Consider the following 27889-nt stretch of genomic DNA (forward strand, 5'->3'; position numbering starts at 1 on the left):
CAGAAACATACTGCAAAAGCTTGGGGGAGTCAGGGGTAACCAAGGAGCTTAGGGAGAGGGAAATAATTGCTGGGAAGGAGCCTGGGAGTGAATCTGGAGGGTTGTTGGGTGTGGATGGGAGAAGTATGGAACAGGGTTGTTGTTTGTTTTTTTTTTGGAGGGGAGGATTTTTAGGGGGCTGGGATGTCTCCCCCATGCAGATCCTGGCTAACCCCTAGCCTTTCCCATTCAGTCAGGCACATCTGCCCCAGTCCCCATGTGTCCCTGCACCCCACCTGACCTCATGTGTCCCTGCAACCCCCACTCCCATTCAACCCCTGGCTCAATACTGTCACCCCACTAGCTCCTGTGCCCCCACCCAAGTCTGTTCCCCCCACTAACCCTTCTGAACACCAGTCTATGTGATCTCCCTCCAACAGCCCCATGTGCTCTGCTCTGTTTGTCCCCCCCATATCCTGTGCCTTCTCAGCTAGCCCTTTGGGCAGGGTGCTGTGAGGAAGGCAGCCACTGCCCCCTCCATCTCCATGGCTGGCTGCTCTGGCCCTCAGCTGGCTGCTCTTTCTTATGGTGGCACAGCAGCCCCTTGTGGGCAAAAGGTGTAACTGCAATGTCTCCCTGGCAGAATCTATTTTCTGTAGGGGGAAAAATCTGCAGGGGACATGAATTCTGCACGTACGCAGCGGCGCAGAATTTCCCCAGGAGTAGATCCTGCCAAATCTCATGAGTTAAGCGGAATTAAACCTGTTCTGTACTTGGATGGGACTCTACCAAAGAATAGACAAGGATGCTACAACACAGAGGTACATATAACAGTGCTCCTGGAAATGCTGTCTTTTGGATAAGAACTAAGAGTGGAGCCCTCTCAATTTGTGGTCATTGAAGATTTTATGGCAATTTGTGTAAGAGTAGGGACATTAACCCAAATGTTCTGGTTACATTCAAGTTTGTTTAATTACATTCCACGTAGACAACATTCTCCCTGGATTCTAAATTGGTAACAGGTTATTTTTATTCTATTATGATATTTTATTTCAGATTATTTATTTTCATTCACTTCCTGCCCTAAAATAGCACTTTGGGATTCTTTGGAATGAAAGGCAATATGTAAATTTGCAATACAAATCTGTCTTAAGTGTCCACTAAAAGGATGGACAAAAATGGTCACTTCAGGTGCGCTGTCTTCTAATAAAGATAGAGCAGAACTGAACTCATTACATGTGATGATATTTTGTCAAAACATGAGGTTGCCTAGTAAGGGAATTCTCTTGATATATAAATCAATGCTAGGACCTTTTAATGTCAAGCTTATTTATTCATTTGTTTAGTAATTTATAAAGTACAAAATGTCACATTATTGTACAAAAAATGGCTCTTTGTTAGGACAGGAAATCTTAAGGCAATGTGCATCATCTTAAATTTCCAGAGTTCACCATCTATTTCTTCCTAATTGCAAACGATGCTAATCAAATTTGGGTTTAAGAATCTTTATAGGAAATGATAAAACCCTTAATATTGTGTGGAAAATATGATAAAGGTCCCTCTTTGATTATTCCTTTGGTGTAAAAAATGGCTTTGTTTGTTGTATTTGCTCTGTCTACCAGTAAAAGATATTTTCTCTAAGACGTTGTGAATCTGAACTTACATTGTAAAATTTACTGTCAGCTTATAGTGATCCTTATCTTGCATCATCTGCTCACTCTGTGAAATCACTAAAGTGTTGGGTGATCTATGAATGCGGGATCAGGCCCAATGTAGGATGCAAAAATTATACAAGTTAATCTTCTTAACCAATTGGACTGAGGCCAGAAAGTCTCAGTAGCATAAAGATTGACTTTTACCAGTAAGGAGACACAAACACAATAACAGACATTTGAGAGTACATATGTATAATGTCAGGATACAATATAGTCTTTATAGAATAACTATTTGGCAAAGAGGCAGTTTCATGTTTATAGTTTAAAAGCAGAATAGGAGATCTTCATTATTTTTGTTACAAGTCTAATGAGCTCTAATTAGAAGCATTGTAGATATTTAAAATGCATAGCCATGTACATCTTCCTGTGGTTTTGTGATGGTCAAATGATATTTCCTTTTTGTTGGTTTAACGTCTCCTGAATTAAACAGAACATACATATTATTGTTTACTGACACAGATGCATTCTATCAATTGTTTTATGCCTACAGTTTACATTCTCTAATTTCTTTATTTGATCTCAAACTTCATTTTGACTCAGTGTTGGATTTGGGGTAAAAAATATTTAGAAGTGCCTAAGTCCTATTTCCAAGACCCTTAGGAGTCTATGTTTCATTGAAAGTCAGTGGGGGACTTAGGATCCTAAATCAGTTAGGCACTTTTGAAAATTGTGCCTTTAATCTCATTCTGATCTGGTCACTCTCTTCATGTGGGACTCACTTCCCAGTCCTCAAATGCAAAGGGGGTGGAAGCCTTCCACAAGTCCTCGATTATGGGGGAAGAGCCAGTGAATGTAAAGCCAGGGGAGCCACCTTGAATGCCAATGTCCCATGTCAAAGAAGACACGTCAAGTTCCAGGAAGGGTGAGTAGGGGGAGTAGCTAAGTGCACACTATTGTCCTCAGCTGTCAGACAATCTATTGGGAAAGATTACCAGTTGGCACAAGTTAAAGTAGTCTGTGCCAGGACTGTGATTGGAGCAAAGAATCAGGGAGGTTGAACCCGTCTCCGAATTTCCTCTCTTTCTCACCACCACCACTTGCACTCCTTCAGCATTCTCATCTACCCCTTCTGTCACTCACTTCCTTCACAATGACCAATTTGTTACTTCTCTCTCTTCTCTGTTGCTCATGGTCCTCTACCTCCCTCTCTGTCTTTGCTCCCTTTTGCTGATGCCATGTCACCTACTTTGAACTCTGCCCTTCCCACTATCCTTGACTCCTTCACTCCCTACCCTCACTGTGCTATCTACTCCTGTTGTTTTGGGGCCTAATCCTGCAAACTCTTAGTTATATGAGTAGTCCTTATACAAGTGAGCTGTCACACTGACTTTAATGGGACTGTTGGTATATTCAAGGACTACTCACATGATTAGGGTTTTTCATGTTGGGGCCCCATTTTTTTAAAAGTGCTGTGCAAATTTACAGTGTTATGGAGATGTAGTAAAGTAATTATGATGGTAATGATGAAGATAATAATAATGAATTAAAATATAGCTCTGAAAACAGCACTGAACTTGATTTCTGAGTTAAATACAAAGGGCCCTTCAGTCATGAATGAGGTGTACATATTATTTGTTCCAGTTCTGTGCCACTCCCACATAATGTATACTGAAAATGTACTAGATAAGGACAGTAGAAAGATTTTTTTTGTCCTTTGAAATATTCTGCTCATAAAGAGCCTAGTAAGTCTCTAATATATCTTCTCTTTTACTTACCTTCCTTTAGGAACTGACTTAAACTTTTCGGTGCCTGGTAGTGCTATTTTCTACACCATTGCTATCTTCTGATTTACTGAAGAAAGAAACAAGTTTAAATCCAAAACCCAAAATAAGCTTTTAACATGCATAGACTGTATAATAAAAATCATAGTGTTCATCCCAATCCAATGATCTAATTACCTAGCATGCACTAAAAGCATTTTACATTTTTCCACTGTGATATTATTTGAAGGTATGAGAAAAAGGAAAAGAACAAATATGTATTTTACATTAAAATATTATTATAGCAAAATAACCTATTCAGAGACCTTTACCAATCAGGCAGTGACTAGCCTAACCATACAGTGCTTTCTGCATTCATTTCCTGAAGTCATAAAACCTTGGAAAGGATTATTACAGTGAAAAATTGACAATGTTTTTTTAATAGGTTGTGCCAGTGTTCCTACTACAATAAATCAGTAGTATAAATTCATTTTGTGCTGAAAATCAGGATATAGGGTGTTGTTCCCAAGTGGAGGTATAATAAAAACACACTTAAAATTACACTTCTATAAACAAAACATAAGAAATATACTGATTTTATTATTATTAAATTATTTTGCAAGTGTTCAGTATGGTTCATCAGTTCACCAAAAACTGAGGAAACAGTGTATAGTATGGTTCATCAGTTTTTGGTATTTTGGGTTAAAAAGGCCAAAATGTTAAGCTTTTAAATATTAATAATATAGGGCCCAATCCTTCAGTTGTTACTCTGGAAAATCAAGAAGGTTTTTGTCTAGCTACAGGACTGAATCTACTCAGTGGCTATTTTCTAAAGGTTTTTAAAATCCCTTGTTCTTTTTTAAGTTGGGAGTGAAATCTGTTCTTATGAAGAATGTCAAAGAGGCAGTCCTGGAATCCAGTCCTATCTGTTAAAAACATGGTTACACTACAGGCAATGAAAATATGATTTCCAATGTGCCCAACCCATTCTGGAGGGACCACCTAAGGGCGAGAGTGTAGTTTAGGCTCCATAGCGTTCAATCCCTAGCCTCTCTCTGATGACTGTGCTAAAAAGGGGCACATTAGCACCAATTGTTAATGTGGTTTTTGTGTGATGGACACTTGTCCAGCAGGAAAAGGACTAAAACTATCATTTCATTTCATGTAGTCTCCCCTTACAGTGCCTACATCTATTATACAGTAACTGCTGTTGGTCAACTCAGACCTGGGCTAGATTTAACTAGTGTAGACATGAAAAGTTCTACTTCTCCCATTACTTACACCTGAACCATCCAGTCCCCCTTGCAATACACTTTTTTGATGAGACTATTATTTATGACACCAACCATAAGGATTCAGGACAGCAACACACATCACAAAAAGTTAGACTCTGATGGAATGGCTCCAAAGGAAAAATTCCAGGCCATCTGCTACATAACTCTTTGCTTTAAACAGCTACTAATATATAGCTATTTAATTTAATACCAGAGAGCTTTAGCAATCACACAAACAGTAAACTCTATAAAAACACCTTAACTGTGTATTTATCTAGTAGGATAGAACTCCAACCTTGTAGATAAATAATGTATTAAATAAAGATCAGATGGCTTCAAAGGAGACTTTGCAGGCTTTCCAGTGAATATAATGTGCATTTTATATACTACGAGTAAGAACTTATTTTGTTCTCTTTTAAAAACAATAAATCCCGGTTTCAGTTGGATTGTTTGTGATGAAAGTACAGCAATGTGAAGCTAACACAGCTACTCAATCCTCAACATAAGACATACCCTCGGTATCCCAAAACACTTTCCAGCGTAATCAACATAATTACAGAGTTAAATAAATAACAGCAGCACTAAAGAGGAACTAAGAGGTATAATCAAGGAAGAAAATACTATATTTTTAGCTGCCTTTGGAAATGAGTGGGAGGGGGATGAGCAGGAGACTGCTCCAGATGGTAGGAGAGGTAGAGGAAAAGGCGCTTGCATCAGCAGTGTGGACACCATATAGAAGGACAAAGAGGAGACCAAGCTCTTGATGAATGGAAGGAGCGAAGAGTGGAGTAGAGAAAAACAAAGTTCATGGGAGCCTAGAGCAACTCCATGAAAGGAAGAGTACGTTTGAATAGGATCTTTAAATGAATGGGAAGCCAGTGGAGGAGTTTGGGGGAAGTTATTGTGCTTTTTAAGGTAATTGTAGTTTATTTCAATAAACTAGTACATTAATCCTGGTATAAGCATGGGTATCAAAGAAGGCTAAAGCTTGTCTTTACTGTACATCCAGAGTTCCATAAGCCTCTGGGAGAAGGAATTCACCCATAAGCTACACAGCAGCAGCAGAGCTGCCTCCCACCTGCTTCTTCAGCCACAGTGTTGCAGTACTTCTTGTGGCTGGTGTACTCTGCTACACCGCATGGATGGGAAATTGGCTAGTGCATCGAACTAGCTTCATAACTACAGCTCCTGCCCATGACCTTCTCCCAAAATCCACTACCATGGTGGCATGGTGATCCTAACTCCCAATAAAAGCTCCCCAAATCATCACCAACCCATCCCCCCACCACAAAACCTACCCACACCAGTTCTACTGTATGAAGGGTCTTTCATGTACTATATACAGAAGAGCCTTGTGTGTCCCATAATGCAGACTAAACTAGAAACACAGTACAAGTGAATGGACGGAAACATTCTGGACGAGTTTTCTATCCGAGAATTATCTCCCTCACCCTGAATAATCTTTGATGGGAACAGTATCAGGCCATTCTACCAGGTCAATTCTGTGGTAAACAATAAATGAAAACACCCCCTACCACCAAAAAAACCCCCCAACAAAATAAATAAGAGGGAAGATGGCAGCATTTTACACATGCTGGACTTACAGAGAACTGGGAGCTAGGGATGTATTAGGGAATGAAATTAAAACAATACTTTGGCATTCATACTTATACCTTACAATATCTTATGTTAAGAGCAATATATATTTCTTGGCTCTAAGTTACCTAGTTTCAAAGTTATTTAATATTCCATTAAATGTTAGTACAGTCTAAGTATTGTAAAAATATTAGTCACTACTTACAGTTGCTCAATTTGTTCAAATTCTTTTTCATCTTCTGTGGGACAAAGAAAACTGTATGGTTATTATATTATGTGTTTACTGTTAAGAAGTTATTTGACACTGAAAACTATTTCACTTCATTTTTATAATAAATTAATTGTCTAACATATAAAAGAATCAGTAAAACAGTAAACAAGGAAATTCTATACTAATCGGCATACAGGATACACAGCTGAAGTACAATTTTACTATTCTCCCTTTTGTTCAAAATACCTTCCTGTATCCTGCCTAAGATTAAGCTGTTGAATTTCCTACAGACTTCTCATTTTAGGAAAGTTTGGGGAATCTCTAACAGTTTATAAAACTGAGCATTGAGCTTTTTCTCTGTACAGAAGTGACTTTTAAGTTACGTCCCATCAGTTGTCCTGAACACATGGCAGTTTGAGTCACATATACGTGCTTTTAACTTTTCAGATCCTTGGGATAAATTCAGCCCTCAGGTTATGCACTGGCAAATGCCTGAAAAGCCACCACTAAACTATGGAATTCAACTTAAGCATCCTCTTCCAAAATCCACTGAGATCACACTCTGCAGGTCTGTCCCAGCTCATATCACAGAATGGATATCTGAAAGGGATATTTGGGCACAGGGGCTGTGATCAATGCATTTTGTTTTAATACATTGCTACCTTCCCCCTCTGCACTATAATATTCTTGACATGAGTAATCTCCATCAGTGCCTGTGAGGGTTTGTGCACTCACTGTTCTGGGAGCATTTAAAATCAATCGTTGAAATCCTTATCTGCTAATTTTACTTGTGTGAGTAAGGTTGGATTAGACCTTACATAGGCACCTATGTCCCTACTAAAAGCATTTAGGACATGAATTTGACCCTAAATATTAGGAAATTAAAACTGAAATAATGATTAATACTCAAAAAAAGATATTTTCATTTACAGAAAAATATATAGACAACTATCATGCAGAATTAGGAGCCACATTTTGTCCTTGACTATAATTTAAATTGAAACGGTGTGTAGAGTATGCCACTGTATCTAACAGATTATAGTATTACAAAGTGCAGTAAGTGTTATTTAAAAAAACAAACAAAGAGATCATACCTGCATGCTTCTGTTTCTTTTTGGAGTACATCTCATACAGGAAAATAATGGCTACTAGAATAATAACTTCAGCAGCTATTGCAAGAAATGGTTTGAGTGGTGTCATATACGTGAGAACTTTAAGGGATACTTTTCCTTTGCTCTCTCCTAGTTTAAATACAGCTTGGCACCAGTATGATCTATCATCTTTCTCTGAGATCTTCAGAATCTTGAGTTTTGTTATGTTGGCATATTTTTCATCGATTATATACTTATCTGGCATCAAAGAATCATTAACAGCAACCTAATATAAAAAGATATTTGAAAATTATATGATTGCACTGTCAAAAATGTTTAATAAAATCCTTTATACTTTGAAAGTGGAAAATCCCTGTATTTACAACAGGTAATGTTAGTTATAACATTAAATGGTGTTGCATATGATCAATTCAAGAAAAGGCACTAAATAATAGTAAGTGAACATTTAGTTACTGCACAAAGACCATATGTTCCTCTAGATATCTGCGCAAACCATTAAGTGATACCAGTGGGCATTTCACTTGGCACTGTGTGGCGCGTATAGGCCTGAATTTATATCCCAGCTCACAGATAATAATTAAACATAGAATTCTTCCCTTTCTTCCAAGATAAGTCTGACACCCCTGCTTTATAGACTAATTACAAGCTATGTCCACACAGCCACAGTACACAACTGTTCAGTTCAATACATAACAGTACAGGTGAAGAAAGAATACCTTATTTAGTTCAAATAAGAGGAATTTTAGCTAGGCAACTCCAAGGAAAACAAAAGTGCTACAAGAATCAGGGCTTGTCTACACTTAAAATGCTACAGCGGCACAGCTGCGCTGGTATTGCTCTCCAGTATAGACACTACTCACACCGACGGGAGGGATTCTCCCATCGGCGTAGGTGATCTACGCTCCTGAGAGGCAGTATCTAGGTCAATGGAAGAATTCTTCCGTCGACCTAGCACTGTCTACACTGGGGGCTAAGTCATTATAGCTACGTCTCCCAGGGGTGTAGACATAGCTATCTATACCAGTGTAAATTCCTAGTGTAGACCAGGCTGAATTGTACCTTCAAAGTCACCAGTGAATTAATTGCTCAGTGTTCTGCTAGAGGTGCTCGCTTCTGGATGAGATGTAACACCTTGTTCTTGATCACTTAAAAATACCATGGCACTTTTGGCAGACTCAGTGCTCATTCCTGATTAAATTCTACTTGGATCATCAGTCTGCCTGGCTAAAATGCCTCTTTTGTGCATCCCCATAACACCTCACTGAGCAGTTAGTTCATGCATGACTCTGAAGGCAGAATTCAGCCTAGTGAACTACCAACATTGATTCTACCAGCATTTGTTTTTTCCCTGGAGATTATTAACCTGGCCCAACCCTGCTTGGTTTATGTGATCTGACAGTAATACTGCCTGAGGTGCTACAGCTGCAGATAAACTACACATATTCAGGGATAGAACCTGGGAAGCGTTGAGTACTTGCCGCATCCCTTGAGCCTGATCTTCTGGCACTTGCCGGACTCTATAGGAGATTTGCTTTTGACTTCACTGATGTACGATCAGGCCTATTAACTAAAATAAGAGTTGGAAGTGCTCAGCACCTTCAGGACTTGGTCTCAGAACATACATTATTTTCCGAATGTGATCAACATTTTTGTTTTGATCAACTTCATTTGTTGCTGTCCTTTGCATTTTGCCCACTCACTGGCACAGTTTCTTTGATGTTGAAACTTTGGGCCAGATCTTCAGCTGATGTAAACTGGCTTATCTCCACTGAAGTCAGTGGAGCTACACTGGTGTAAACATGTGAATTCAAGTATTTGTAAATAATGGGAATTGGGAGAGTGTGATGGCCACTTAAATAACATCTCCAGGTTAAAAACTGATCATTCATCAAAGCGAAAAGTTGGCAAAAATGAAAAATGTAATCAGTTCTAGTTATTACTTAGGATGAGACCTGGTATAAATGACTAAGGAACATTACAGCTGTAAGGGTTAATGTGGCTGTGTTGGTCTAGAAATTAGAGCAAGGAGTCATATGGATTTGGGTTCTAATCAAGGCTGTACTTCTAAATTACTGTATACAGTTGGGCAGAACACTTATCTTCTTTTGTCTTAGTCATCCCGAATGGATAAAAATCAAGATAACTTGATACTGCATTTTAGTTAAACTTTGTTAGGAAACTAAAGCCTCCTGTCTTTCCTATATAGAGTTTTCCAAGCTACTGAAAAATTAAATATCTGCCCTAAATGTACTGTAGTGGTCCTTATTCAGGACCCTGGGCTCCACCATAATTCTCCTAGAAGACAGATGCTGCAGGGGAAGGATGGATGGTGTGGAAATGTGGAAGCAGTGATCTTCCCATAGGGCTTCAGCTCCACAGTTGTGGATAGTTCAGGCAGATCGTCACAGATGTCTTCCAGGACATCATTCCTCACACTAGTGGTGATACAGCAGTATAAGGTAATGATTATGCTCTCGGCATTACCTTGTGCTTCCTTCCCCTCTGTGTTGCAAAAAATCTGAGAGATTATTTTAGACAGCAACAAGGTGGGAGACCATCTCTAGATGGGTTCTAAAGAGAAGCCATGTTGCGTGAACAAAAAGGTAACCCAGGGTATTTTGTGGAGACACTGGAAATACTGTGAAGCCATTGGACTCCATACAAAACGCCTGCCCTCTGGACTCCTGAGGATTAAGAGAGATGGCTAACTAGGTCCCACAACAGGATGATTAGGAGGAAATTGTAAGTTGAATGAATAATACATATTTTTCCCTATGGAGGACAGTATGTCTCTCGGTTCCTATTCAGAAAAAGCTCCCACAGGAGTCAACAGAAGTTTTGACTGAATGTGAATAAAGTGAACACCTCAGGATTGGGCCCACCCATCTGATTTGTTTTGAGTACATTTGATTGCGTAATCATATGGTGCAGGTCCTCAGTAAAGATATCTATGATGTCCGATACTGATAGATTATAGTTTTATCATTTGGGTGAATTCAAATCAACTCTATCTAAAGAATAAGGTAGGATTTGTGAAAGCTGCTGTAGGTCTACAAAGCATGAATTAATTATACCCTGCAAAATGACAATATGTTTGCAATCAATTGTTTCATTGTTTTGTGTGACCAATGAAGGGAAATCTTACCTGGTCACTTCCATTACTCATGTACCAGATCCAGTTGATGGGAACATATTTGATACTTTTACATACCAGGGTAACAGAATCTCCTACATAACTGACTACGTGATGTTCTTTTCCTTCAATCTGGGGTACTAAGAATAGAGAAAATTTATTAAGTTAGCTCTAAGGGTTTTAACTGAAATATATATCACATCAAAGCTTTTAATTTTTAAGAACGTGTTAGTAGCAAGTCCATTCCCTTTTCATATCCCCAGTTAATTTGCAAACCATTGTATAGCATATGGCTTCTAATGTGTGAACTATGTAAGGGTTACTTCTGGCTGGTGTTCCACATACAGAATTTTTATTGATATCTATGGGAATTCTGCTTGCAGAGCAGTTGCAGGATTTGGCATCAGTGCAGTAGCTATCATAAATTAACTTTAAAAGCTAAAGTATTAACTGACTTGTGGTATTTCTACCCTCCCACCCCCATACCCAGCTGTGAGAAATCCATGATTCAGATTCTGCTACAATCTATATGAATACATAAGCTAAGCATAAAAATTCATACAACTTCCAAAACTGCAAGACTTCTTTTCAAACTATAGTAACATAAAATAATAGTATTTGGTCAGTTTTGTGTGCTGAGAAATATTGCTTCAGAACAGTTTTCACTTCGTCTTGATTGAAAAAAATGAAGGGGTGATGGAAATGTTATACTTTCAAACACTGACTACTAGATGTAGATGCCAAGTGAAGTGCCAGCCCAATCCTGCAAGACACAGTACTGGGCCACAAGAAACAATGAATAAGATGTTAATTTGGAATTACTTGTGCTATAATTTTATCATCATTCTAGATGACCTAAAGCCTTCCCAGAAGCCCATATCCTCTGCTGAACATATTGCTGCACCCCCAATATAATTAGAACTGAGCAAATAAACCATGACAGATCATTTATCTGATGAATGTCACCTCTTTTTTTCCTGTTCTTGGAATGTCTACTAGCCGATCATGATTTTCTCAAATGTATTTTATTTCTTACATTTCACTGGCTCTGCCTTGCTATTTGAAATATGAGATGACGTGCTTAGTGATGCTACGTCACCACACAAGACATAACAGGCCAGATCCATGCCTTCAATGGAGCTATGATAATTTATAACAGCTGAAGATTTGCCTCAAGTAATTTTTTTCTCTTCCTTAATAGGATGAGTTTAAATTCTATACGTTTTCTGTTTGAATTTAAATAAATAAATGTAATATTCACTTTCTGTGAGTATTCAAGCTTGAAGTCTTCAAATTCACTTTCCAGGAGTATTCATGCTAGTAAAATGTGATTGCTTGCATACTCTGTGATTGCAGAAAAGTGTGCAAATGTGACTGAAGAGAATTCATAAAAAATTCAAATGAATATTCAAGAACATTTCTCACTACTTGCTCAACTCTAGATGAGTCTTACTAGTGGAAGCTTAGTTGTTACACACGTTAGCAATGTACATCAATCCAGCTGTCACCGTGTACCATCATTCCATATTTTACTCATTATATCTTTAAAAAGGGCCTTTAAAGTCAGAGTAACTTTAATCATTAGCCTGTTTTAGTAAAAAGGGACAGTATCAGTAAAAACTGTTGCCAATCCTGTGCAATTTGGGGGAAGAGGGCAAAAACAAAACAAAAAGATCAGAGCAAAGGAACTGGCACAAATAATAAAGGCGGCAAATTTGAGTAAAAAAATCTGAAAACGCTTGTATTCTTCCAGAGGATTTTTACTGAATTAAAAAATATTTTAGCATGCAATGGCAGAATATGGTTCTAGGTATTACAAGTACAGCTGCCACTGGCAGTTTATGTGACTAACACTATACATCAGGGAAGCCGTACACATAATTCATGCAGGGAAGAGAGTTTGGAGTCTTCGCCCAGGCTTTTGCATGGTCTTCTTGAAGGACACACAGAATTACGGCTCAGGGAAATGCAGTGGCTATTACCAAATTGATCCACTTTTGCAGCACCTTGGAGGCAGAAGGGGTGCTGAGTAGGCAATGACTTTGCCCAGCTCTACTTGCACTAGGGTTAGAATGCTGCATTGCTTGAAGTCCTAGATTGCTCCCTTCCCTGTGGGGAGCCACAATATAGCCCTAAATAAGGATGAACAGTTACAACTGAAAAATAAACCTCTCCTTTTAAGGAACAGCAGGATTTGAACTCAGGCTTGGAGGGGAACTAGGTAACAAACATCCCCACACTACACCAGTGGCAGATATAAGCTAGCTCCTCCTTGTGACCCACACTCCGCAGAGGTGTACCAAGAAGTGTTCAAATTACAGTGTGGATCCTGAGCTGGCTGTCATGACTGCCCTGCTGCTGAACACCTAGTAGTGACTGTGCTCTGACTTGGATTCTGACCCCTGGAATCCTAACACAGACCCCAATACCTGGTACTGATCCTTGGCCTGATTCCTAAGTCTGGCTCTGACCCTTGGCTGACTCTTCACTCTGACTCCAGCTTGACCTTCAGCTTCACTCTTGACCCTGATACTGGCTCTGACCTCTAGCTTCAGTTTCTGGACCCCAAGCTCCTGAAACTAGTCCTGCCTACGTTTGCCCAGGGTCCTGATGCTCCTATATCTTCTTGCTTATTGTAGATATGTATATGTGTTGTGTGGACATTTAATATTAATGAATACATTAGAGCACTCTCTGAGTGTTAGATCCTATCGTCTCTATAATCTCTTTCTCTTAGCTTCTCTTACATTCCTGTTGTTTCTTGTAGGCACCCTAGGTGAAATCCTGGCTCCAGTAAAGTCAATGGAAGTTTTGTCATTGACTTCAGTGGGACCAGGATTTCACCCTAGGTCTTTTTCACAGAATTCTAGCATTCAAGCTTAAGTGCTGTTAGTGCTAAATTCATCCCTTGTTTGTAATCATGGAGTTAATTTTAGTCGTGTGGACTTTAAACCACAGTGTTTAGCAATCAGATGTACTAGCATATCTGTCATTGCTTGTGATCTGGAAATTATTCTCACCACATTAGCAACTGGAAGATTCAGATCTCACTCTTTCCCCATTTCCCGCACATTGGCATCAATCTGAGAGCATGTCAAATCAGCAGCTTTTATGGCATCAAAAGTGGCAGCTCTTGACCATTCTGAAGCAATTCTCCCATCTTAGGTGATAAATCAACCAGTGCCTATTCATCGTGTTTTGACAGAGGTGACTTCTCTGATTAACTTTTTGCAGTAGCTATTTTATACTTTCAAAAGAATAAGAGTTCCTTTGGCCTATTTAAAATACACACTAGAATAGGCACTCAGCTAAAACTTATTCAGATGCTCATAATGAAAAAATATATTGCCATTTCAGACGATGAAAGAGAGTTTGAATAAAACACTATGCTTCTTTCTTTCTTTTTTTATCAACCCAGAAGTAATTGCACTGTAGCAGTCTTGCTCTCCAGTGGTTGGAGGTTTGAAAGCAGATGTCGTGCTTCTATGAAAGACTGCAGTGTAAGGGATAAAGTTTCTTCTTTTTTATTTTTTCAAAGTTATGTGGCCAGGTCCTCAGCTGATGTAAATCAGCGAGTTCCACTGATTTCCTTGGAGCTGTGCTGGTTTCTGGCCCCACTGATTACAAGTTCTGTATGGTTTATTTTTTTTATTTTAAAGAATGTCTCCAAGCAGAGTTCTACCCAGTGCTGCATACTGGCTCCACTGGTTTTCTAAACAAACCAGTGAGTGCTAACCTCTTTCTTGTTTGTTTGCTTGCTTGCTTATTGGTTTTGGGTGGTGAGGGTAGGGGAGCTCCTCAAGAGCACATTACATTTCCTTATTTGAGCATCTCTTTTCATTTTAATGGCTCCAAAAGTTAGCAAGGGGCAGAATGTCTTTTGGATTAAATGTCACTAAATTTTACAGTCCATTTTACCTGTTTCTCAGTCAACTGAATTTCACCTGCCAGTATTTAGGGTACATCCTAAAATTTCTAACATATTCTAAAATGCATATATTTAATGGACACACTAATATAGTCTATTCAAATAGATTGCAAATATATGTGTTTTTATATATATATATTCTTTGTAAATTCGCAAATGCTCATTTGAATCTGAAATTGCCAATATTCATCCAAATCTGAATTTATCCCAGATCGGTCTCAACTGTACCAGTCACTAGTGATTTTCCTATTAAACTCAATTATGTTTTGAGGTTTACATTTTCAAAAGTGACTAGTGATTTGGTTGCCTCAATGTCTTTTTCAATGTCTAAATTGAGACATCATTAAGAGGTCTGATTTTTCTAAGAGTAACGAGCCTCCACTCTGAAAATCAGACCACTTTAAGATGCCTCAAGCTGGGCACTTCAGAATTTAGGCTTACACCCTCTTTTAGCCTTTTCCATGTAAAGAAAGGAACTAAAAGGAAGGAACTAATTTAATCCATTGTTAAATAAAAGGTTAGCCTTTGTTCAAAACTCTTCATTTCATATCTTAGGAAGGGCTAGAATGGATAATTACTCAAGATTCTCACTATGGCCTGGTCTACACTGGGGTGGAGAGGATCAATCTAAATTGCGTAACTTCAGCTACGTGAATAACGTAGCTGAAGCCAATGTACTTAGATCTACTCACCGCGGTGTCTTCACTGTGGTGAGTCGACTGCTGCCGCTCCCCTGTCGACTCCGCCTGCGCCTCTCGCCTTGGTGAAGTACCGGAGTCAACAGGAGAGCGCTCGGAGGTCGATTTATCGTGTCTAAACTAAACGCGATAAATCGACCCCCATTGGATCGATTGCTGCCCGCCGATCCAGCAGCTAGTATAGACATACCCTTAGCTTAAGAGGCTTAGCAACTACTGCTATAGTTTTAACCATAAAGAAATAATAACGGTTTTCAGCTTTAATGGCCAATTATTAATATGATTAGCCAACTATGATTATAGGAGTTCAATGTGTTATATTGGAGGTCAGAATAGATGATCACAATCGTCCCTTCTTGCCTTATAATCTATTAATGTTTATATGATTTTCAAGTGAAACAACCAAAGTTAATACAACTTGCCTTGTAAATGAAATGTGGCTTTAACTTCTTGGTCCCTTTTAAAAACACAAGTGTAATTTCCCATTTGGTTTCTATCTCTGATCTTCAACCTAAAAAAAAGCAAAATAATTAATGCCTATATCTTTGCTGTCTCACATTTAAGATACTAGACACTTATAGAAAAAAAGGAAACTAGAAAATATTAGTACTGGAACATGAAATACAAGTTGCTAAAAGGGTTGGGTTCAGGTTTCATGCAGTCTGACAGAAAGAGAATAAATAAACTCTATGAAATATAAAAATTAGAAAATGTACGGATGGGTGAATATGCACATATATTGTACTCTTTCTGTATTTCACAAATTCACACATAGACACACACTCAAGATAGGATGTCTTTCTAAATGATATGCTCTATTCAACCACAAGTTACTGGGTTACATGCAAGTTTACTGAGTGAAATCTATGGCCTGTGTTATGCAGGAAGTCAGACAATATGAGTTCCTTCTGGCCTTAAAGTCTATGCATCATCATGAAGCCTATCGATCTTGCAGCTGTAGATCACCATACAGAATAATTTTTAAAGGGATGTCATACAGTAGAGCAAGTGCTGGACTCCCATTTGGCTCTGTCACAGCCAGTATGGAAGTCACGCGTGTAGACTGTGCATGCACATGTGCAGTAATGGGTAGCTGTGTACGTGCACAACCCTGATATTCCCTATCCCAATTTGAGAATTTGTAGTGTTATAAAAATGGTGGCTCTAGAGTGTTCTTCTCTGGAAACTTTTGAAATACCTGATAAAACTTCCTTTTAGAAGATTTAAATACAGTTCAATATTTTCCCCCAAAATATATCCACCAGGTAATATATGGAGGAGGAGTTAGTGCAACGGATGGAGTGGGGGGAAGAGAAAGGCAAAGAGCTCTTCCATCTCTTCTTCCCATGGTAGTGAATACAGGTGGTTTAGAAGAGAGGCTAACAGGTAGTATAGAGCAGTGGTTTTCAAACTTTTTTTCTGGGGACCCAGTTGAAGAAAATTGTTGATGCCCATGACCCAGTGGAGCTGGGGATAAGGGGTTTGGGCTGTGGGAGGGGCTCAGGGCTGGGACAGAGGGTTGGGGTGCGGGGGAGAGGGCTCCGGGATGGGGTCAGGAATGAGAGGCTCTGGGTTTGGGGGGGGCTCAGGGCTGGGGCAAGGAGGGGCTCTGGGGTGGGGCCAGGGATGTGGGGTTTGAGGTGCAGGAAGGGGCTCCGGGTATTAGGGGGGCTCAGGGCTGAGGCAGGGGATTGGGGTGTGGGGTTGGGGCGTGGCCTTATCTCCGGCAGCTCCTGGTCAGCAGCGCAGCCGGGGTGCAGAGGCAGGCTTCCCGCCTGGCATTGCGGACTGTGCTGCACCCCCGAAGCAGTGAGCAACAGGTCCGGCTCTTAGGCGGAAGCGTGCAAGCAGTTCCATGCGGCTCTCACCTGCAGGAACCGCCCCCTCCCATCTCCCATTGGCCGGGCCGGTGCTCGGGGCAGGGGCAGCGTGCAGAGCCCCGTGGCCTCCCTGCCTAGAAGCCGGACCTGCTGCTGGCTGCTTCCGAGGCACAGTGCAGGGTTGGAACAGGTAGGCACTAGCCTGCCTTAGCTGTGCAGCACTGCCAACAGGACTTTTAACATCCCAGTCTGAGGTGCTGACCAGAGCCGCTAGGGTCCCTGGGTGCTGAGCAAGGCAACCCAGTGCCTTACATGCCATGACCCAGTACTGGGTCACAACCCAAACTTTAAAAAACACTGGTATAGAGGCTGCTCTAGTTACTTGAGCGAAGGGAAAACCAACTTCTCCTTCCTAGCCAGGCACCATCTCCTCCTACTACTCCCATTTCAGATTCCGCTGCCTGGAGCAGTCTTCTGTTTACCAGACAGAGAGGAGAGGGGACTGAACCACCTCAAGCCAGGAAGAAGCGACAGAGCTAACCCCAACCCCTTACATAATCCTTGGCTCCCATGTATGGGTCATGGAATTGTTCCTCATTCAATGTGACCTTTTTAATGTCTATATCTTTTGTAACATACCTGGTTTTATAGATATCACACCTTTACATGGAAAACATTTTTCATCAGATATACTAGAGCACATACAGCCCAAGCTGATAATGGTTACCCAACAACATATGTATTTGATTTAATTCCTTCAGTTGTGCCAGGCAAACTGTAAAGAAGACTCACGTATATTGAGTACTCCAGACATTTTTGGTTTCATTAACGGTGACATTGCTACTTTTGACTGTTTCATTATCCTTCTTCCACGTCACTTCAACAGTTCCTGAACCAGTGGATGGGCGAGTCAAGTCACACGAGAGTGCAATGTTAGCTGGACTGTATAATATGACATTTTTTTCCTCTGGAGCACTGGAAAACCCTATCAAAGAATAAAACAGATGAAATTATCTGAAGGAAACATACTACTTCCTTTTGGGGGGTTGGGATATCTTTCAATTATTGGGCCAAATTCTGGTTTCATTTACACTGGTGAAAATACAGAATAACTGCACTGACAGCAATGGAATTAATCTGGATTTTACCAGCATAAATGAAAGCAGAATTTGGCCCCATTTTTTCATATATATGCTGCCTAATGTGGACAGAACCACAGTTTTAAACAACTATCCTTTAAGACAGTGTTAATGTAGAAAAGAGTGCTTTGCGTAAGACCATAGAACCAGAGCTTTAAATTACAGAAGAGACTATGGTTGTCACTTTCAAAAGTGTCCAGTATGTGTGACTGTCTTGGGGGTCACACATGTGACTGTTTTGCTGTGTGTGCCTAAGTGACTTAGGCACACACATCCCACTGAAAGTCAATAGTATGTGTACTCCTAACACATTTAGGTGCTTTTGAAAATTCCACACTCTGGTCCTTTTGGGCCTACAGTTTTAGATAGTCAGCAGCAAAACTCCCAAATTCAATGCTGCTGAATCAGGCCCCAACACGACTGTTGCTTGAGCTGATCATGTGTTGTTTAAGCTATCTTTAGATCCATCTGCTGCTGCTGTTGTTGCTTTCCCAATGGCAAACTACCAATAGTGCAAGCAGCAATGTGAGAACATTCCCATATCCACAGTGAAAATGACACATTTTTGGCTTTTAACAAGTTCCTTTTGGGTGTAATGATTTGCAGAACCAAAAAGGTTTTGAGTGCAAATAGACATTTTCTACAGGCTGAAAAACCATGTGAACAACAAGCCTTTTGATCCTGAAAGATATAAATAAATCTTCATATCCCCAAGCCCTGTGTTGACATTTCATTCCATCCTTGCACCTTCCTTCTTGGCCTGCTGCCTTAACTGCTGTTGGCCTGACTGTATGTCCGATGGAGTTCTGCTCTCTGGGAGCATACCCTGCAGCATACCTTGCATATAAGAGTTGCACTGCATTGCACAACTCAACTCCTTTTTGAGAAGAACAGCGGTTGAAAGGAAGCCATAAAGCATGCCCCACTAGTTCATCAGAGAAATTGGAATCTAAGAGTCAAGTAAGATACAACACAGGAAATGGAAAAGCATCATTCCAAGGCACACAAGGCCTCACCACAAAACACTTTTTTTTAATATGCTTTTGACATAGGCATTTGAGGCTTATAGATCAAGGGAGCTTAAAATTCCACAGGTGGAATGTTAAAGCCCCAGATCAAGGAATATTAAACTTTAAGTATAAGGCCTAGGTCTTGTGTTTTCTTCTGTAGGAGAGTGGAGTCATAACCACAATCCATTTACTAAAAATAACTATCTATTTCTGGTGACATCTCTTAGATGCAAAAATATAATAAGAGCATTAAATCTGCCAGATTTGTGTATAATCAAGAATCAAGGTGATTCTTCAAATGGATATTAGTGTAAATTTTGCAATCAGATGAATCATGAAGGCTAAAACAATATGGGTGACATTCAAGATTTGTTATTTTTAAAATGCTGCACTCCAGATGAATGAGAAATTACACTTCTCTGGTGTTAGATGCAGGAATTTCTATAGTGCCAAGCACCATAGCATCTGAGTAGCTAGAGGAAAATGTACTGAGAGATGTAAAAAGATAGAGATAACTGTTAGTGAAATATTAAACTCTAGTGGCTTCACATGGAAGTCTAGCACAAGGTCTATGCATCACTTCCATCCCAGTTCAGCCTTCAAAATATTACACTGGCCCAATGTACGGCATGAATTTCACCCAATGGAAGTTGAGGATGCTCAACACCTCGTGGAATTGGACACTTAGAAACTGCTGTCTATTTTAATCTGCTATAGTTGGGGATGGCTTGGGGTTTTTGTTTCTGCTACTAATTTGTTATAGCTTCCAGTTGGGTAACTGGAAGTTTCTGCCTTACATGATCCATCTGTGGCTCTCCATTCATCCTCCCAGAGTGCCCACTCCTGTGAGGAGTGGGCACTCTGAGTGGCCACACTTTGCTAGGAATGACAAAATGTGTGAACCATAAATCACTTTAAGGAGTGGGAAATACACTGTTCTAGTGAATCCACCTATAGATAAGTTTAGGGCATACTGCACCTTGCAGAGTGTCTCCTGCAAGGTGCAGTATGCCCTAAACTTATCTATAGGTGGATTCACTAGAACAGTGTATTTCCCACTCCTTAAAGTGATTTATGGTTCACACATTTTGTCATTCCTAGCAAAGAAGACAAAATACTTATTGCTCCAACTTGTGTTTTTAATAAAATGCTGAGTCTGATTTTCTGCAGCGTAAGTGGCTATTAGAATGGAATAACAATGAATAATGGGCCAAGCTTATTATTCTTTTCTCTCCTAGAAGGCATGTAGTTTAAGATTTTGCCTACTGTGGTATTACTAGTTAAACTGTGGATAAGAGACATGCCTACCTTAAATACATTTCAGGCATAAAGATGAAGCAGCACAAGCAAATAATTTTGTACTACCACAGCCATTTGATGTTACAGAATAACTGGAAAATAATTCTAACATTAAACATGCTACAGGGTGAAGAATAAGCACATTTACCATCTATGGATATGCTATACACCGCTAATGTGAGATTAGATACAGTCTCCTCAGTCTGCTGATTAAAATCTTGTGTGGTGAGATGTGAACCTATCAAAAAAGAAAAGTTGTCATTATTCAGCAGAGTGTTATTGATATATTGTAACTGTTTATTTTAATAATCTTAATAGAAATGCAGGGACCTTATAGAAGACTAATTTCCACTCAGCTTTTTTGCCATGTATCATGTATTAATTGTCAGAATATGAAATTAGTGGTGGCGTGAGATCATCATTATTGTTATGCCATTTTAAAATGTTAATTTCTGCCCGCTGGCTCTTGCTACAACACTGTAGCCATGACCATGACAAGTGGAAAGTGGAATATCTAGCTATGTTAGGACTTGATTCAGCAATGCAGTTAAGCACCTTGATGAAATGGGTCCTCTATGAATAGCTGGGATTACAGTGAAAATAAGAATCACCACGACTAGACATACAGTCCCGGGGTAAAATCAATGACTCAAATCTCACATTGATTTCAATGGAGTCAGGATTCCATTCCTGGTCCATAAAAATTCCTCCTATCATGAAGAGAATCTCCTGCTCTGCATAGTGATCCTATTAAATAACATTGCATTCATGTTTAAAAGACACTTCCTTCCTGCAGGAATAGAAGGAATTTTATAGGGCAAGGACTGCAATGGAAACTGGGGGTGGGGGAAAATTCCAGATTTTCCACATAAGAAGTTAAAACTCCTGTGCCATTAGACAAGAGACAATGAGCTGTTCTGAGGCTGCCTTTTTAGAGCTCTAGATAGCCTTAATAATGGAGGAAATAAGCAGCTGTCATGCAAACAGTAACCACTGTAAAGCACAATTCTATTTCTTTCAAATTCAATAGTGCTGTTTGCTCTCAGGTGTTGTCTGTATTTCAGGAATAAAGCAGGGAAGTAACTAAACCAAAAATTGCATATTTGAACAACAAATATATTTTGCACAACTAAAAAGACATTTTCTGATTAAAAAAACCCACAAACTGAATCTGCACAATATTATCAAGACCGACAAATGTGCGCACACAGATCACTAATAAATAGGAGCCCAATCCTGAGAGGTGTCAGTGACTGTCAATAGAGCCATTAGAAATTGAGCCTGGGGAACGGTCAGCATGAAACCTCTGCAAAATCATAGAAATTCAGAAAAAAATGACTTGCAACGACTGAGGTTTGCAAAACTGTGACCAAGAGGGTTAGTGCAAATTTTTTTTTTTAAGGAAAAGTGTTAAGATGGGGGAATTAAAACACAGAGGTTGAGCAACTTGCCTAAGAGGCATCGTGGTGTAGCTGATTTGGCCTGGCCCAGGACGTCAGAGATATGGGGTAAAATCCTAATTCCACTAAAGCCAAGGCAAAACTCCCACTGATTTCAGGGTTCAACCCATGAGTTCAAATTCTGATTCTTACAATGACTTGTTGTATGACCTTGGACAAGCTACTTAAACGTTCTGGGCCTCAGTCTCCCCTTCTGAAGAATGGAATTCATGAGAGGTACTTACTTCATAAGACATCATACTGTCACGGCCATTTGAGAAAAGGGATAACGGGGGAAAAGAATTATATTCTTAAGCATACTGTAGTATAAAAATTAAGATTTCTGTTTTTTACCAGGGGTAGATAAGTCATGTCCCTTTATGGTATAATCTGAAATGCTCTCTCGAGTTTGCTGATTGATATCTCGTGTTGTCATAGCTGTACCTATTGGGAAGAAAAAAGGGTTAAAACTATTTTATTTCCTTTCAGTTGAAATGATGGGACAGATATAACTGAATTAGAAATTGGTTCTTTTCATGATAAAAATATGGGCTGAATTTCTTTCAAACAGCTGTCTGGCTCAGTGTGCACAGCTATAGTTACCTTGCAGAAGAATTCCATTCAGTCAGTTTCCTTTACCACATACATGTCAATTGTCAGGGTGTGATATTAGTGGTAAAGCAGTAGTGTGAGGTCTTCATTAAAATCGCTATGGGCCAGATTCTGACTGGCCCCACATTGTTACACAGTAGGCAGGGAAACCACAAAGATCCTCCCTCCCACCAATTAATAAGGGATAGAAACATTCCAGTATGTATACTTAAGATGGGGAAGGGGTTGCTCTGTCACTCTTCCCTTGAGAATGCCTGATGCCCCAAGGTGGTGGAGAAAGATGAGGAGGAAGTAAGGTCATGTCTTCAGCTGCTCCCAAACGCTGGCTGACAGAATTTGCCAGTTTTGCAGTAGGCTTGCTATCTCTGCGTGCCTGGGAGCTCCCCAAAGGGGTACTATGGCTCCCCTAAATGGCATAATCTCACCTCAAGTTATTTAATAATTATTATTACATGGGCAATAACCAAAAACAAATGATTGCTACATTTATGACTAAAAAGCACAGAAAGAACAAAATTTGTTCATGTCTATAAGTAGATGAGATTGAAACAAAAACCAGGCTTTGCTAAACAGCCAGGACTGTAGCAAAAACAGGATGTGAAAGATTGCTGCTGCCCTTTGAGTAACTGTGAGCAGGCGTGTGTCTAGATGGAGTGACACTGTGTACTACCTTCAGCAGAAGGCAAAGTCAGAACATTTGCCAATTCCATAAAGTACTTTCCGCTTCCTACCAACAGCATTGCTGTCCAATATAGATTGAGAAGGATCTCTTTGACCTCTCTCACAGGTGTCTACAGCACAGAATCATATGAACTCTTTGTGCCACAATCAAGTTCAGACCAGACTTGTCTGACGCCATCTGTACTAGTTCTTTTTCTTCACACTTCAACCAGTCATGGTCATCAATGAACCAGTTTGATCGGAGGGATGATGTTGAGGGACAATGCTGCTAAGGGCCTGGGTATTAATGGGGTTGACACCAGGTATTTAATTGTATCTTACAGATAATCAGTACATTTGTTCCATAGCCAAACAGCTTTCTCCAACAAAGCATCAGACTCTGGGTTTTGTTTTTGTTTTTTCCCTATTTGCTATATCCCTAGAGTTTTACAAATGCTTCAACCCTCTTTACTAGAGTGTCAGGACCATGCTTGAGGAAGCTGGCTGATTAGCAAAGCTTGGGATTTGGCCTGCCTCTTTTTTTTCTTCTTTTTTTTTTTTTTTACAACTCAGGCTGAGTTAGGTCCACCTGCCTCTATCAAACAAAGACCCTGGCAGCACACGGTGGAAGCAAGTAGGGTTAAGAACATGAGGGCATCACTGCACATTGCAGGAACTAATAAAGAAGGGATGGAAAAATCCTAATCCATCAGGTAAATGAGGTAAGTGTTGTTATTGCACTTGGAAGCCCAGAACTGCTGCAGGTGACCGGTCTGATCAACACAAGGATTGCCTGGAATTGTGTCTGGCAGCAGGGTTCTAATCCTCATGGAAGGACAGCATGTACATGCTGCTGTATAGACATCAATGCACTTAAAGACACAGTAGGTTTTGAAAGCTTACAGAAGACTTAGTAGAAAGGGACTCTTTCTGGACTTTTTATCTTCTCACGTTTTCATAATAAAATTATGACAAGGCCATGCCATATCAACCTGAAGAAAAATATGTGGGGGCGAGACAGAAGACGCCAAGAAACTACATGAGTTTCATATTGCACAGACTGACTCAAACAGCCCTATCAGAGTGGAGAGGTTTGTGAAGACAGTTCTCATCTTACATGCCTCTGCTCAGTTTTTATCAGTTCCCCCCACAACTATATGCATTAGTAGATGGGATTATAAAATAGTTTTAAAATTAATAAACCATAAATAGCAGCAATACAATGTTCATTTATATAGGCCATGTCTTTTTGGCTGTAGTACAGGACACTCCAAAATAAGATAGAAAGTGCCTTGTGTCAGAGAAGTCACTGACCCGAGCTTTCCTTCCACTACTTATCTATCCAGCGCTGACACACTTAATTCAAGAGAGAGACCTTTGTGAACAGGCTGATCTTTCCTCCGAATAGATTGGCAGGCCCTGGAGTTGCTGAGAACCATGTCAATTACCCACAGGGTACAGACCATAGCCTTGGGGTCCTATTTCATGCTCCATTGTTTAAGTGCTGAATTTTAAAATATCATGATGTCCAAATAAATAAATAAGATCTTCAACAGCTGCCAAAAGTAGGCTGTCATGGTTAGTTTACATGGAGTTTTTCCAACAATAGCTTTCAGAAAGTGCCTCTTTTATAAAACAAAGACTTAAATAATAGTTTTGGCATTAGACTAAGGCTCTCGATTAATCGCAGTTAACTCACGCAATTAACTCAAAAAAATTAATCATGATTAAAAAAATTAATCACGATTAATCACAGTTTTAATTGCACTGTTAAACAATAGAATACCAATTGAAATTTACTAAATATTTTGGATGTTCTTCTACATTTTCATAGATATTGTGTTCTGTGTGTTGTAATCGAAATCAAAGTGTGTATTATTTTTATTACAAATATTTGCACAGTAAAAAAGATAAAAAATAGTATTTTTCAATCCACCTCATACAAGTATTGTAGTGCAATCTCTTTGTCGTGAAAATGCAACTTACAAATGTAGATTTTTTTGTTACATAACTGTACTCAAAAACAAAACAATGTAAAACTTCAGAGCCTACAAGTCCCCTCAGTCCTACTTCTTGTTCAGCGAATTGCTAAGACAAACAAGTTTGTTTATATTTACAGAAGATAATGCTGCCCTCTTCTTATTTACAATGTCACCAGAAAGTGAGAACAGGCATTTGCATTGCACTTTTGTAACTGGCATTGCAAGGTATTTACATCCCAGATATGCTAAACAGTCGCATGCCCCTTCCTGCTTCGGCCACCTTACAGAGGACATGCTTCCATGCTGATGATGCTTGTTAAAAAAATAATGCGTTAATTCAATTTGTGATTGAATTATCTGGGGGAGAATTGTATATCCCCTGCTTTGTTTTACCCGCATTCTGCCATATATTTCATGTTATAGCAGTCTCGGATGATGACCCAGCACATGTTGTTCATTTTAAGAACACTTTCACTGCAGATTTCACAAAATGCAAAGAAGGTACCAATGTGAGATTTCTAAAGATAGCTACAGCACTCGACCCAAGGTTTAAGAATCCGAAGTGCCTTCCAAAATTTGAGAGGGACGAGATGTGGAGCATGCTTTCAGATGTCTTAAAAGAACAACACTCCAATGCGGAAACTACAGAACCCGAACCACCACCACCAAAAAAAAAAAAAATCAACCTTCTGCTCGTGGCATCTGACTCAGATAATGAAAATGAACGTGCATTAGTCTGCACTGCTTTGGATTGTTATAGAGCAGAACCCGTCATCAGCATGGACGCATGCCCTCTGGAATGCTGGTTGAAGCACGAAGGAACATATGAAACTTTAGTGCATCTGGCACATAAATATCTTGCGATGCAAGCTACAACAGTGCCATGCAAACAGCTGTTCTCACTTTCAAGTGACATTGTAAACAAGAAGCGGGCAATATTATCTTCTGCAAATGTAAACAAACTTGTTTGTCTGGGTGACTGGCTGAACAAGAAGCAGGCCTGAGTGGACTTGTAGGCTCTAAAATTTTACATTTTTTATTTTTGAATGCAGGTTTTTTTGTACATAATTCTACATTTGTAAGTTCAACTTTCATGATAAAGAGATTGCACTACAGTACTTGTATTAAGTGACTTGAAAATACTATTTGTTTTGATTTTTTTACAGTGCAAATACTTGTAATAAAAATAAATATAAAGTGAGCACTGTACACTTTGTATTAATATATTTGAAAATGTAGAAAACATCCAAAAATCTTTAAATTGTATTCTACTATTATTTAACGGTGTGATTAATCGCACAATTAATCGTGATTAATCTTTTTAATCATGTGATTAACTTTTTTATCATGCGATTAATTGCGATTAAGTTTATTAATTGCTTCAGAGCCCTACATTAGACTGCTGATTCTTAGACCTTTTGCAGTACTTGACATTTTCAAAGTACTGTACCCCCATTAACTAATGAATCCTCCCAATAAATCTGTGAAATAGGAAATTTAAACTCTTAGATTAGCCCCTGGATTTTAGTATCCAATATACCTATGTGTAACCCCACACCCGAGAAAAAGAGGAGACTGGCTACTAAATAGACTGTGACGTGGAAGATGCTCTAACTTGCAGTCAAATTAGGTCTCCTCAAAGATCACAGTGCAAGAACTACTTTGCACTTTCTACTGGTACACACTGAGACTGTTCTTAAAGTTTCTAAGGAGCAAGAACAATCCCCAGCCACTGCACAAACACAGAAGGAAGGGAGGGTGATTGAAAAAAAAAAAAAGTCTAGCGCAAAGCGGCAGGAAGCGTCGGTCGCCTTCCAATTAATGCTCTAGTTTCTTCTGAAGAGGAACAAAAACAAAACAAACAAACAAAAAATACAGTAAACCCCCCCGAACCCCTGCATCAAACAAATCTGACGTGCCCATATAAAGTGATTGTTTTCTCATGGGGCGTGTGGGAGAATTTCACTATCTAAGCTAGAAACTTAGGGATGCTTCAGGGCGGAGAGGATCTTTGCTGGGCTGCAGTTAACAGAGACAAGAGAGCGCGTCCTCACTCCCAGTACGATCCAAAGAGGGGATGGATGTCCTGAAGTTAGCCTAGCGAGACTGGCGGCGGCTGGCGACGCCACTTGCAGGAGACCCGCTCGCTTCGCTCGCCTAGCTGCCCTCCAACACCCCCTGAAGGACGCAGCTGCCGGGGGCCGGTGCGGAGAACAACAGGGAGGATGCTCATATTTACCTGGTTCGTTAGCATCCGACAGCCACAGAGCAGCCAGGGAGAGCAGCAGCTGCAGCCGCACGGAGCCCGCCCCGGAGCCGGAGACGCGCATGGTGCGGGCCGGGCAGCTGCAGTACCTCCGCAGCGAGACTCCTTCTGCGCCCGGCTGCCGCGCCGGAGTCACGCAGCGGCGCCTCCCGCCTGGCTGGTGCTCAGCACGCGCGAGGGACAGGAGCAGGCTCAGTGCGGACAAGAGAAGCCGCTCTACTGCGCCCGCCCTCACTTGCCGCCCGCCTCTGCTCCGGGAGCAAAATGGGACAGAGGTAGGGGGCGGGAAAGAGTCGGAAGGGAGGGGAGGGAGAGC

General features: G+C 40.1%; 1 protein-coding gene across 1 annotated transcript; it reads right to left on the bottom strand.

Annotated features, from left to right (window-relative positions):
• Positions 1-411: 411 nt before the first annotated feature.
• Positions 412-27835, bottom strand: EMB (embigin). Its single transcript, XM_074953935.1, has 10 exons — positions 27547-27835; positions 22408-22497; positions 20763-20852; positions 17959-18151; positions 15769-15857; positions 10733-10860; positions 7570-7852; positions 6470-6503; positions 3410-3485; positions 412-2111 (listed from the first exon to the last, which is right to left on the bottom strand). Exons 1-9 carry the CDS (start codon positions 27635-27637, stop codon positions 3428-3430), a joined length of 1056 nt encoding a protein of 351 aa, XP_074810036.1. The 5' UTR covers positions 27638-27835; the 3' UTR covers positions 412-2111; positions 3410-3427.
• Between the last annotated feature and the right edge of the window lie 54 nt (positions 27836-27889).

The sequence above is a fragment of the Natator depressus genome, chromosome 5, assembly GCF_965152275.1.
Source record: "Natator depressus isolate rNatDep1 chromosome 5, rNatDep2.hap1, whole genome shotgun sequence".
Classification (NCBI taxonomy): domain Eukaryota; kingdom Metazoa; phylum Chordata; order Testudines; family Cheloniidae; genus Natator; species Natator depressus.